The sequence below is a fragment of the Larus michahellis genome, unplaced genomic scaffold, assembly GCF_964199755.1.
Source record: "Larus michahellis unplaced genomic scaffold, bLarMic1.1 SCAFFOLD_78, whole genome shotgun sequence".
Lineage (NCBI taxonomy): Eukaryota > Metazoa > Chordata > Aves > Charadriiformes > Laridae > Larus > Larus michahellis.
In genome coordinates, this window is record NW_027436116.1 from 99,084 (window position 1) to 112,827 (window position 13,744).

The 13,744-nt window shown below is 56.2% G+C and overlaps 2 protein-coding genes across 2 annotated transcripts in view; both read left to right on the forward strand.

Moving 5' to 3' along the window:
* The window catches only part of LOC141736976 (olfactory receptor 14A16-like), a 142,395-nt gene that overhangs the window by 57,700 nt on the left and 70,951 nt on the right, over positions 1 to 13,744 (forward strand). The window lies entirely within an intron of this gene.
* Positions 7,813 to 9,343, forward strand: LOC141736952 (olfactory receptor 14A16-like). The gene has a single exon (XM_074571624.1). It carries the CDS (start codon positions 7,813 to 7,815, stop codon positions 8,749 to 8,751), a length of 939 nt encoding a protein of 312 aa, XP_074427725.1. The 3' UTR covers positions 8,752 to 9,343.

A 13,744-nucleotide genomic window follows, 5' to 3' on the forward strand; every position in this document is an offset into this window, starting at 1 on the left:
GTGAGGTCCCGCTCAGCTGACAGGCCAGGAAGAGGCCCATGGGTTGTGTAGGAGCTGGTGAGGTCACTGCTGCCCGCGTACCTGGTAGGGCAGGAGCAGGAACATGGGGGGTGTCACGGGTGCCTGAGTAGATGATGCCACTAAAATAGTATTTGGACCCCACCCCAATATGGGGTTTTTGGAAGAACCATCGTCAGCAGAAGCCCGGACACAGCACACACACGCGGGTGACAGCGGGACTCCTGACCACGCAGCAGCAGCAGCAGGAGGGTGCGAGGTCACGGTCACCGTAACCCCTGCGCACACAGGGGTGGCAGCAGGAGGGATGGGAGCTCCTTCTTCAGGTTCTTCTGCTCCTCCTTGACGTGCTCCTCCCCCACCTCCAGGAACTCCAGCTCCTGCTGCAGCTCCTCCTGCCACAGCTGGAGGTCGGGGGGAGGTCCTGCCTGCCCCCACCATCTGCCTGCACCCCCTCCTGCCTGCCGCTCGCCTGCCTGGACCCTCTCCTGCCTGCACCCCCCGTGCCCACACCCACCTTGTGGCAGGTGTCAAGGTCCTCCAGGTCCTCGGGTTCGGGCACCAGGAAGGACAGAGCCGGGGGAGGGCGTGGGGTGGCAGCTCCTCCTGGGGGGGCGTGGGGGGAGGGGCTGCAACCAGGGGTGGCGGCACCCGGGGGGAGGGTGGTGGTGGTGAAACCCAGATGAGAGAGGACACCTGGGCAAGGGGGGGCACCCGGACATTGCGGGGGGACAGTACCCATGGGTTGAGGAGGGCACCCAGAGACTGGGGGGGCACCCATGGGAGGAGTCGCCCAGAGACTGGGGGGGCTGTCACCCATGGGGGGGCACCCAGAAACTGGAGGGGGACGCCAGAGATGGGGAGGGGGTACCCAGAGACTCGGGGGGGCACACAGAGATGGGGGTGAGGCACCCAGATATTCGGGGGGGCGCAGCCAGAAAGTGGGGGGGCACCCTCGGATGGGGGGGAGACCCAGAACCGTGGCGGGACCCGGAAGCGGGTGCGGGATCACGCGGACATGGCGGGGGGGGACCGAGCGATGAGCGCGACCCGGTAGCGGGGGCCGCCCACGGGCGGGTGGGGGCCGGGGGGTCCCGGGAGAGTCTCAGCGGTGTCCCGTCCCCCCCCCAGGGTGTCCCCAGGGTGTCCCCGGGCCAACCGACCTGCGCGACCTCCCGCGGCGACCCCAGCTCCGCCATGCTGCCGCGCGCCACAGGGCAACGCCCACCGCGGCCGGAAACCGCGCCCACTTCCGGCGCAGGGGATGATGGGAGATGGAGTACGGGCCGGTGCGGACCAGTGATCCCAGTACGGGCCAATAATCCCAGTATGGACCAGCATAGAGCGATCCCAGAGCGGTCCCAGTGCTCCCAGTACGACCCCCTGACTCCCCGCAGTGCTCCCCGTCCTCCCAGTTCGACGCCCTGACTCCTCCAGTGCTCCCAGTGCTGTCCCAGTGCTCCCAGTATGACCCCCTGACTCCCCCCAGTGCTCCCAGTGCTGTCCCAGTGCTCCCAGTATGAGTCGTTGACTCCCCTCAGCGCTCCCAGTATGACTCCCTCACTCCCCCCAGTGCTCCCAGGTCAACCCCCTTACTCCCCCCCGTGCTCACAGTGTTGTCCCAGTGCTCCCAGTATAACACCCTCGCTCCCCCCAGTGCTCCCAGGGTGCTCCCAGTGCTCCCAGTATGACCCCCACTACTCAACCCAGTACTCCCAGTGCGGTCCCAGTGCTCCCAGTATGACTCCCTGGTTCCCTCCAGAGCTCCCAGTTCGGTCCCAGTGCTCCCAGTATGACTTCCTGACTCCCCCCAGTATTTCCAGTGCTTTCCCAGTGCTCCCAGTATGACCCCCGGGGATCCCCCCAGTGTTCCCAGTGTGGTTCCAGTGCTCCCAGTATGACTCGCTGACTCCACCCAGTGCCACCAGTTCAGTCCCAGTGCTCCCAGTCTGACTCGCTGACTCCCCCCAGTGCTCCCAGTGCGGTCCCAGTTCTCCCAGTGTGACTCCCTGAATCCCCCCAGTGATCCCAGGGCGCTCCCAGTCCTGCCAGTTCGACGCCCTGACTCCTCCAGTGCCCCCAGTGCTGACCCAGTCCTCCCAGTATGACCTACTGACTCCACCCAGTGCTCCCAGTGTTCCCAGTATGACCCCCTGACTCTCCCCACGGCTCCCAGTGCTGTCCCAGTGCTCCCAGTGCGGTCCAATTCTCCCAGTATGACTCCCTCACTCCCCCCAGTACTCCCAGTGCGCTCCCAGCACTCCCATTATGAGTCGTTGACTCCCCCCAGTGCTCCCAGGTTGCTCCCAGTGCTCCTGGTATGACTCCCTGACTCCCCAAAGTGCTCCCAGTTCTGTCCCAGTGCTTGCTCCCAGTATGACTCACTGACTCCGCCCAGTGTTCCCAGTGCTGTCCCTGTGCTCCCAGTATGACCCTCTCACTCCCCCAAGTGCTCCCAGTGCTTTCCCAGTGCTCCCAGTATGAACCCCTGACTCCCCCCAGTGCTCCCAGTGCTGTCCCAGTGCTCCCAGTATGACTTCCTGACTCCCCCCCGTGCTCCCAGTGCGGTCCCAGTGCTCCCAGTATGACTTCCTGACTCCCCCCGGTTCACCCAGTGCTGTCCCAGTGCTCCCAGTACGACACCCTGACTACCCGCAGTGCTCCCAGTGTGGTCCCAGTGCTCCCAGTATGACCCCCTGACTCCCCCCAGTGCTCGCAGTGCTGTCCAGTGCTCCCAGTATGACTTCCTGACTCCCCCCAGTGCTCCCAGTGATGTCCCAGTGCTTCCAGTATGACTCCCTCACTCCTCCCAGTGCTCCCAGTATCACTCTCTGGTTACTCCCAGTGCTCCCAGTATGGTCCCAGTGCTCCCATGGTGTGTTTTAGCCTCAGACGACAACAAAGAACCACGTGCCGCTCGCTCGGGCCTTCCCAATACGGGAAGAATCGGAAGAAAAAAGGCAAGACTCTTGGGTTGAGACAAAGGCAGTTTCACAGAACAGCAAAGGGAACAAGAAAACAACAACAATCACACGGACAGAGGAATGTACAAACACGATTACGGAACCGCCCCCCCCCGCCGCTCCCCGACCGGACCCAGGACACCCCAGCCCGCTCCAAGCGGAGATGTCCTGCCCCCTCCCCCGGCAGCTCAGGGTGGGCATGGCTCACATGGCATGGAATACCTGTGTCCTGGGGAGAAGTAACCCTGTCCCCGCCGCAACCAGGACATTATCCACCCCTTATTCCAGACCATCTATGCCATGCCCACATCTTACAGGTTCCAATGAATTGCCACCACTTTCCCCTGTCATGTACATATATACGTATATATTCATGCAGATATAGTGCCCTTAGTCTATGGGCCATCCCTCCAATGTGTCCCTTGAGTTCATTTCATCCATGGCTCTGGGCTCCATCTGTTAGAACAGCCTGTGTCCTGGAGAGAATTAACCCTATCCCTGCCGGAACCAGGACAGCAGCCCAGAAAGCCAATCATAGCCTGGGCTGCATCTACAGAAGCGTGGCCAGCAGGTGGAGGGAGGGGATTCCCCGTCTCTACTCCAATCTCATATGACTTCATCTGGAACACTGTGTCCAGTTCTAGGGGACCCAGCACAAGAAAACTTGGAACTGCTAGAGTGGGTCAAGGGAAGGATCACCAAAAATCATCGGAAGGCTGGAAGACGTCTCCTAGGAAGAGAAACTGAGAGAGTTGATGTTGTTGAACGTGGAAACAAAAAAGCACCAAGGAGACCTTCTTACGGCCTTTTAATCTATGAGGGAGGCTTATAGAGGAGAGAGAGAGAGATTTTAGCAGGGCCAGTAATGACAGGACAAGGGGCAATGGCTTTACACTGAAGGAGGGTAGATTTAGACTGCACATAGGGAGGAAATTTTTCACAATGAGGGTGGTGAGACACTGGAAAAGGTTGCCCAGAGAAGTTGTGGATTCCCCATCATTGGAGGTGTTCAGGGTCAGGTAGGGCAGGGCTTTGAGCATCGTGATCGCAGATGTCCCTAAAAAACAGGGATTGGACTGGATGATCTTTAAAAGTCCCTTCAAACCAAAACCATTCTGGGATGCTATGAGGGCAGATGTGGCCACACCAGTCCTGATTCAAGGGGGACAATAACTCCCCTTGTCTGGGTGGCCACATCCCTTCTAACACCACCCCATATGCAGCCGGCCTTAATGGTGCTGAGCCTTTACCAGAGGCTCATATGGCATCCCTCAAAATGCCCAGGCCCCTCTCCTCAGACTCACTCCTCACCTCGTCCTCTCCCACTTTGCCCCTTCTCCTTCAAAAACTTGAGGAGGTTTCTGTTGGCCACATCCCCAGGTGTGTCAAGGTCCCTGTGCACTGAAGCTCCAGCACGTCAGCATTTAAATTGCATGTGCAGATGGCTCATGCTGAGTCGTGGTTCCTCTAACAAGACAATTGAGTAGCTGTAGGACAGCAGAGGTAAGAAAAGGGGTTACTAGTGTAATGGACGTCATGAGGAAGGTGGAAAGTGCCACTGGCACCATCTCAGAAACACCAAGGGAAGGGCCAACAAGGAAACGGTGAAAAAGAGTTGGCTCTTTGTATGGGAGGGGATGAGGATGATCCAAGAGAAGAACTTGAGAGTGGAAAAAGAGTGGAAAAGGGCATGAAAGGAAAAGAGGAACATCAAATTGCTTGGTTGGAAGGGACCTTTCAGATCACCTAGTCCAACCATCAACCTACCTCTGACAAAAGCCATCACTACACCGTATCTCTAAGCACTATGTCTGTCCGTCTTTTAAATACCTCCAGGGATGGTGCCTCGAAAACTTCCTGGGCAGCCTGTTCCAATGCTTAATAACCCCCTCAGTGTAAAAAGTTTTCCTAATATCCTGCCTAAACCTCCCCTGGCACAACTTGAGGCCGTTTCCTCTGGTCCTATCGCCTCTTCCTTGGGAGAAGAGACCGATCCCTACCTCTCTACAAACTCCTTTCTGGGAGTTTTAGAGTAAGAAGGTCTCCCCTCAGCCTCCTTTTCTCCAGGCTAAACAATCCCAGCTGTCTCAACTGCTCCACATAATGTTTATTCTCCAGATCCCTCACCAGCTCCGTTGCCCTTCTCTGGTCCTGCTCCAGCACCTCAATGTCTTTTTTGTGGTGAGGGGCCCAAAACTGGACACAGTACTCCAGGTGGGGCCTCACCCGTGCCGACAGGGGGACAATCACTTCCCTACTCCTGCTCACCACACTGTTCCTGATACAGGCCAGGATGCTGTTGGCCTCCTTGGCCACCTGGGCACACTGCTGGCTCATATTCAGACGGCAGTTGACCAACACCCCCAGGTTCTTTCGTGCAGGGCAGCTCTCCAGCCACTCCTCCCCAGGCTTGTAACGCTGCATGGGGTTGGTGTGACCCAAGTGCAGGACCCAGCACGTGGCCTTGTTGAACCTCATACCACTGGCCTTGGACCATCAATCCAGACTCACCAGATCCCTCTACAATGCCTTTCTACCCTTAAGCAGGTCGACACTCCCACCCAACTTGGTGTCATCTGCAAACTTACTGAGGGTGCACTCGATCCCCTCGTCCAGATCATTGATAAAGATCTTAAAGTGAACTGGCCCCAATACCGAGCCCTGGGGAGCAAGCATCAGGGTGACCATCTGCACACAAACATTAGCAGCTGACCAAATGGAGCTTGAGTCCAGGGGCAGCTGGAGAAACGCTGGGATTTGGCCAACAGAAATGTCTTGAAGTCTTTCAAGGAGAAGTGGCCAGTCCTGCATCCCGGGGAAGAATAACCCCAATGCAGCAGGACAGGCTGGGACCTGATGTGCTGAGCAGTGACCCTGCGGAGATGGGGCTGGGCACCCTGAGGGACGCCTCATGAGCCAGTGGTGCACGCTCACTATGAACAAGGCCGGCTGCCTACGGGGCTGCAGGAGGAGGAGCGTGTGCCCCCCAGGCAACTTGAGTCACCTTCCCCTTTGACTCAGCACTGCTGTGGCCCAACGCACACAGCTGTGTCCCAGTGTGCGGCTCCCCATTTTGGAGAAGTGGAGAGGACCTGGAGAGTGTCCAGAGGAGGTCTGCCAAGATGGGCTTTAGGGCCCAGTGCACGTGTGCTTGGTGGAGAGGCTGAGGGACCTGGGCTTCTCTGGCCCAGTGGCAGGGAGGCTCTGGGCACTATTGGAATAGCCTGAACCTGGTTGGAGGGTTGTTTCAGAGACAATGGAGCTTTTCTTTGGTGGGAAACAGCAGGAGAAAGAAATAATGCAACAAAGGGCAGCTTGGGAGGTGGAGACTGGACACCAGGAGAAAGAAATGCCACTGCAAGGGCAGCGCTGTGCTGCATCAGATCACCCAGAGGGAGTTGGGATCAGCCCAAGGCGTTGTGTTTCAGGAACAGCCAAGGACGATGGAGAGAGATGAGTAAAGGCAGTGAGATGCTGAGGGGAGAGCAAGACAGGGAAGCAGGGGGGATGTCTGCAGCCTGCAGGGGAAGAGGAGCAGATGTGGGACACCATAGCACAGCCAGGGGTGGAGACGATCAAGGGAGTTGGCAAGGCTGAAAGCCCCCAACAGTGCTTATGTCTTTCTCCTCTTGGCTGTGGCTGTCGTCTGTGCCACCAAGGCTACCAGAAGACACCTTATGCTTACAGCACTAGGGCCTTAGCGCCTCCTCTTCCCCACCCGGGAGCCATCATTCTGTCTTTCTGCCCTTGGCATTGCACGTCCTCCCATCACAATGCCCCAGCAAGAGCCCTGAGCTGTGCTTGTGGGGCAGGATCTCCCTTCCCAGGGGCTGGAGGCCAGGGCTTGGCCCTTTGCCTTCCTCTCACACATTCAGCATTAGCCAGCGTCAGAGACACCTCTCCATTGCCTTTGCCTACGTGCCCTCACTGCCTCCAGTTTTACAACGAATGAGCCCCCAGGAGCCTTTGGCACTAATGGTCCTCCATAGGACCCATTAACGCTCCAAGAAACTTTCAAAATTACATCTGATGTTGACGTCTGGAGAGGTTTCATCAGCTTCCCCTGGGTCTGAGCTTCATGAACTCAGCATCAAAACCACCAGAGAGGTCAATAAAATACCTTGGGCTGGTCCTGCTCAGTACAGAAATGGGGGTTGGCCGGGTGGCAGGAATCTCTGTTCGCTGCTCGGGATGGGCATCGGGGGGTAAGCAATTGTACTGCATCACTCCTGGTTTCCTATATTCTTTTGCAATGATTGTTAGTTTCTTTCCCGTTACTGGTCTAGCAAACTGTCTCTATCTCAACCCATGAGATTTTTATTCCTTTTTCTCCCTCTTCTCCCTATCTCTCTGCAGGGGGTCGGGGGGCAGTGAGTGAAGAGCTGCGTTGTCTTTCCCACCCAACAAGGCTGAGGAGTGAGCTGGCTCTGCTCACGTCACTGCAGTTTGAGGACACCCAGGAGTTTCCTTGAGGTTTTCCTGCAGGAATATGCTGAGCAGCTCCTCTGCGTTACAAGTGGATTACAGATGAGGTAACTAGTGAATGGCAGAAGCTGTAACCCCTTTCCCCAATCCCCGCTGCTGTGGAGCAGGGATGACTCCTTGGGTGTCCACAAGCAGAGCTCTGCTCCTCACGGCACACTTGGCCAGCAACAATGAGAGCTCCAACAAGGGCAATGCAGAAAGCTCCCGCAAAAAAGGACACAGGCAAAGTGTGTTTCTGCAGCTTGGGTTTGGAAGGGCAGGCAATGGGAAGAGATTTGCTCAGAGCTGTCCTGACTTGTGAGTGTGCTTTCCTCCTTTGGCAGTACCTCGGGAACAAAGGGATGCGATGTCCAACGGCAGCTCCATCACCCACTTCCTCCTCCTGGCATTCGCAGACACGCGGGAGCTGCAGCTCTTGCACTTCTGGCTCTTCCTGGGCATCTACCTGGCTGCCCTCCTGGGCAATGGCCTCATCATCACTGCCGTAGCCTGTGACCACCGCCTCCACACCCCCATGTACTTCTTCCTCCTCAACATCTCCCTCCTCGACCTGGGCTGCATCTCCACCACTCTGCCCAAAGCCATGGCCAATTCCCTCTGGGACACCAGGGCCATCTCCTTCTCAGGATGTGTTTCCCAGGTCTTTTTCTTTGCCTTCTTGATGTCAGCAGAGTTTTATCTTCTGACAGTCATGGCCTATGACCGCTACGTTGCCATCTGCAAACCCCTGCACTATGGGTCCCTCCAGGGCAGCAGAGCTTGTGTCCACATGGCAGCAGCTGCCTGGGGCAGTGGCTTTCTCCATGCTCTCCTGCACACGGCCAATACATTTTCAATACCTCTCTGCCAAGGCAATGGCCTAGACCAGTTCTTCTGTGAAATCCCCCAGATCCTCAAGCTCTCCTGCTCAGACTCAGACTACCTCAGGGAAGTTGGGCTTATTGTGTTTGGTGCCTTTTTTGCTTTTCTGTGTTTTGTTTTCATTGTGGTGTCCTATGTGCAGATATTCAGGGCCGTGCTGAGTATCCCCTCTGGGGAGGGACGGCACAAAGCGTTTTCCACATGCCTCCCTCACCTGGCCGTGGTCTCTCTCTTTATCATTTTTGGCATGTTTGCCTACCTGAAGCCCACCTCCATCTCCTCCACAGATCTAGACCTAGTGCTGTCATTTCTGTACTCGGTGGTGCCTCCAGCAGTGAACCCCCTCATCTACAGCATGAGGAAGCAGGAGCTCAGGGATGCCCTGACTAAACTGTTGCAATATACTCTATTTCACCCTCACTGAGGTAACTGTCTTTCTCCTACGACTCCCAGCATATTCACAGAAAATAGCAGGACGACCTTTTGTTCATAACCTTTTTACGTGCTTTCTTTGGTAGTTTCTTTCTTTCTTTTCTTTCTTTCTTTCTTTCTTTCTTTCTTTCTTTCTTTCTTTCTTTCTTTCTTTCTTTCTTTCTTTCTTTCTTTCTTTCTTTCTTTCTTTCTTCCTTTCTTTCGTTCCTTCTTTCTTCCTTTCTTTCGTTCCTTCTTTTTTCCTTCCGATATTACTTGCTTTCTTTTCTCTCTTTCTCTCTTTCACTGTTTCTCTTTTTCTCTCTACCTCTTATTTTAGGCTTGTGATAATATTATTCATAAGCTCACATTTTTAGCATCCCAATGATGAGACGTACATGAGAAGCCAGACTCCCTCCAGACTTGAAACAAAATAAAGGCAGCAGCAGAAAATCAAGCAGTGAATGAAGGCTTTATTTTGCTTTGCTTACACACGCAGCTTTGGCTTTACCTGGGCTGAGCTGGGAAGTGCTCGGGAGAGGAAAACACCAGTGCAGAGCTCAGCTGTGTGAGTGCGAAGGCTGGGTGCACACAGCAGTGTTCTCACACAGCCAGGCCTTCTGGAGAGACAGGAAGGACCAGCAGAGCAGGACCTGCTCTGTGCCACGGTCCCTGGACACCCCGGGGAACCTGCCCCAGGGTAATCGTCACCAACCAGCCCCTCACAGCTGCAGCAGCAGCCACTCACCTCAGCTCAGAGAGCTGGTCTGTCCCTCCATGGAGGGACACAAAATGACTGCATCAGAAGTTTGTTCATGCATCACAGACTTAGGAATACACATTTCATGTGTGCGATGAGATGAATTTGAGGGAGCACAAGTGCCAGCAGCTACTCCTAGGAATGTCCTGTTGTGGGAAACTCAGCTTATTGAGATCACTTCACGTTTTGAGTAAAATTCCTTTGGTAAACACCACTGGCATGTGCTTCCTTGTGTGTAGGTCATAGAGACATCGCATCATAGAATCACAAAATGGTTCGGGGCTGCAAGCACACATTGCCAGCTCATGTTCAGTTACTCCAGCCCCAGCATCCTCACGCCCTTCTCTGCAGGGCTGCTCTCAATCCCTTCGTCAACACACTCCATGAGTCTCCTGCACTGCTTACAGCTTCATGGGATGCTCTTCCAGCAGCTGCCAGGGTGACTGGAGTCCCCCAGTAGATCTCAGCCTCTGAGTGTGGTGCTTCCTGGAGGTGAAGTAAGAACGCTTCGTCAAAAGGCTCCTCTTGCTCGGGTGGCCTGTAGCAAACCCCAGCCGTGAGGATTCCAGCTGCACAAGGGTGCTCAGCTCCTCCTCTTTGTTCCGCAGGCTGCGTGCGTTGGTACAGAGGCACTTCAGCTGGGCCACTGACCATGGCAACTTCTTTAGAGGAACACAGCCCCTGGGATTGGCTGCCTGCCTCCTTTGGCCCAGAAGTGCTTGGATATAAAACTATAAGATTGGTAGGCAATATATACACCTAGAGGAATGTATCTATGAAAGGAAGTGTATAATTCTATTCATAAATTTATTTATTCATTTATAAGTAGATACACTACTTATATATATATATAGATATGTATATACATTTTGATCTAGGTCAACATTAATAAAGGTATAGAAATTAAATTAATAATTTTGAATTGAAAATTTTGTATATTTGTAAATTTGAATTGTCATTTTGAATTGAATAAATCCTTCTTCAATAAGATTTAGTGTAGTGAAGAATTAGAGTTTAAATGTGAACGGAAGCAGAAGGAAAAGGCCGGGTGGGGGTCCCCCACTTTACCAGGCTGTAGAACAAGCCCTGACAGGGTGGGCTGGGGGGAATTCAAGAGGGCGGAGGGGTGCCCGAAAGGTGGTGGGGCACAGACATGCTGGAACATGCCCAGGGGCTACGGCCGCCTTCTAGGAGGGGTGAGCAAGTGACGGAGAGGGGGGTCAGTACTGGCTTGGGTCCCCCCAAAAGACGAGCACGCAGCAAATAGGTTGGTATGTGCTTGTGAGGAGCTGCTGCCTGAGTAGCCAACAGGCCAAGAGGAGGCTTCTGGTCTGTGCAGGAGCTTGTGAGGAGTCGTATCTCAGAGGTGAGCAGACAGCAAGCAGGGGGAGACGTGGGGGTCAGGTCTCTGGTGCCTGAGTAGCTGATAGAGCAGGAGCAAGGCCAGGGCTCCTGTAGGGGCTGGTGAGGTCACTGGTGCTGGTGTAGCTGATAGGAGACACATGGCTCGGGCTTGTCCTTGTGATGTCACTCTTGGCTGAGTAGCTGATAAGGCAGGCCCAGGTGCACAGCTTGTGTAGGTGCCTGGAGGTCACTGGTGCCTGCGCAGACGAGAGGCCAGGAGCTGTCACCTGGCTTGTGGATGTCTCTGCGATGTCACTGGTGCCTGAGGAGCCCAGGAGAAACATGTCTTGTGCTGGGTGTTTTGAGGTCCCATGTGCCTGAGAAGCTGGTAGGCCGGGACTAAGCCCCCATCTTGTGTAGGTGTTTGCAAGGTCACCTGTGACCGCTCAGCTGACAGGCCAGGAAGAGGCCCATGGGTTGTGTAGGAGCTGGTGAAGTCACTGCTGCCCGCGTACCTGGTAGGGCAGGAGCAGGAACATGGGTGGTGTAGGGTGTTGTGGTGTCACGGGTGCCTGAGTAGATGACAGGTTGGGAGCCAAGCAGTAGTTTATGTAGGTGTCTGTGAGGTCATTGGTGTCTGAATACCTGATAGGCCAGGAGCAGGAACGTGGCTTGTGAATGTCGCTCTTGTGATTTCACCGCTGCCTGTGTAGCTTTTGGGCAAGGAGCAGGCATATGGCTTGTGTGGCCGCTTCTGATGCCATGAAAATAATACTTGGACCCCACCCCAATATGGCTTTTTGGAAGAACCATCGTCATCAGAAGCCTGTACACAACACACACACACATGTGACAGCGGGACTCCTGAGCACGCAGCAGCAGCAGCAGGAGGGTGTGAGGTCATGGTCACTGTAACCCCTGAGCACACGGTGGTGGCAGCAGGAGGGACGTGAGGTCACTGTCAGTACCACTCATGAGCACACGGCAGCAGAAGTAGGAGAGTGTGAGGTCACCGTCAGTATAACCCACGAACACACAGCTTTGGCAGTAGGAAGGATGTGAGGTCATGTCACTGATGTCACCCCGTGCCCGTGGGGCTCGGTGCAGAGCGGCCGTGTGCATGACAGGGGCATGACGGGGGCTGGGAGCTGCCCGTCCCCGTGTCTGCGAGGCCGAAGGAGCAGCCCCTGCGGCCCTGGCTGGAGCAGTCGGGGTGGGGGTGGCTCGGGGGCACCCCAGGGATGTGCCTGGGCACGGCGCCAGGAGGAAACCACAGACTTCCTGCCCGGGCGCTGCGGGGGGAACGGGGGGAGCGCGGCGAGGCCACGTGGGCTGTGGTTTGTGCACCTGCAGGCTCCAGCTCCCGCTCTGCCCGTGGGGAATAACGGCCCCTGGGTGACACACTGAGAGTCAGGGAGACGTCTGAGCTTCCGGGCTGTCTGTCTGCTGCCAGGGCAGGGACTTGATTTAGCTCCAGCTCCTGCGAGGGACTCACTGTGGGGGTCTGCAGGGAGGGACGGACAAGCCAACACTCCTGGGATGGAGCCCTTGCCCTGGATGAAGACGTCTCCCAGCTGCTGCTCCCAGCACAGTGAGGTCCGTAGCAGGGGCAGGGGCTGTTTCCTCCCCATCCTGACACAGACCCTGGTGCAGTCCCCGCTCCATGGTCACCGCAGGTTGGGGGCAGCTGGACACTTGCCTCATGGCTTCTTGGATGAGCCCGGTGCAGGAGATGCTCAGTGCTTCCAGGCCCACAGCAGGGTGCAAGGGGTGACTAACCAAATTCCCCGGCACACCCAGCTTGTCCCATGATGATCCGCCACCACAGCGACCATGACACCGGCAGTGGGACATATATGTCCCTCATATATGGTCATGAACGGCACTGGAGAAGTTCATTGGCGGGCTGGGCTGTGTCGGAGGGGAGATAGCTCCCGATAACGTCTAAAAAGGTGCTGCTGCTTCAATTGGCTCCTTCCGCAGCTGGGTCGGCATCTGCAGAGATATATTACCCTCCCATCATCGACGTCCCCATGAGTCCCCAGGAGTTGTGACAGGGAGTGGGGAAGAGCAGGGCTGTGCCAGCAGGGCAGGAGGCTCAGGATGGGAATGGAGGGACTCCTGTCCCCTCGGGTGCTGTGGCTGCTCCTCTGGGTGCAGCTCTGCAGAGGTAAGTGCCGGCTCCCTTTTCCCACAGCCCAGGGCCATCGGGTACCAGTGGGGTCATCAAGAGCCCTTTGGGAAGAGGGTTTCTTTCCAAGTGCCGCTGAGATGAGGGTCAGGAGGAGCTCAAGTCCATGGACCCTGTGCCTTTGCCTGTGTCCATTTGGCTGGGAGAGGGTGTCTCCACTTCCAGAGCTCCAGTATTTTGGGCAGCCTGTGCCTGGCTGCATTTAAAGACAACCCATCCTGGGGTACCCTTTTGGGATGACTTATTCCCCAGTACTGTGCCCCTGAGGCTGGCTGTGGCTCCAGGGTCCAGGGGAGCCCTGACACCAGGAAGGCAGTTTGTGCCCCACAGAGAGAGGGGGACTGGACTGTCTGCACCCACAGGTGGTAGAGAAGTTCCCTTCTCAGGGGCTCCCACCAAGCACAGGGGCTGGGCTGCCACCAGGGGCCAGGAGGGGACATGAGTTGGGGGGATCCTTGGGATCATGTTGGTGTTCATGAGGACACAGAAAGGCCTGGGGGGGTGTGAGCTTGGGTGGTGCCAGGGCAGGTGGTCAGCAGGGGAAGGTGTGGGGCTGGGGGCATGGGGCTGTTATGGGGTGTTGGGCTGGGGAGGAGCGGGTTCCCTGTGCAGGGCCTGGGGGCACAATGAGTGGGTGGTCATGGGAGGGGGCCATGGGAGTGGCAGGAGGTTCCCAGGGCTGTGTTATGGTGAATAGCCCATCCCAGAAGG

Bases quoted from the DNA above. Each gene is read 5' to 3' on its own strand.
- LOC141736952 (XM_074571624.1), top strand. From the start codon at position 7,813: ATGTCCAACGGCAGCTCCATCACCCACTTCCTCCTCCTGGCATTCGCA.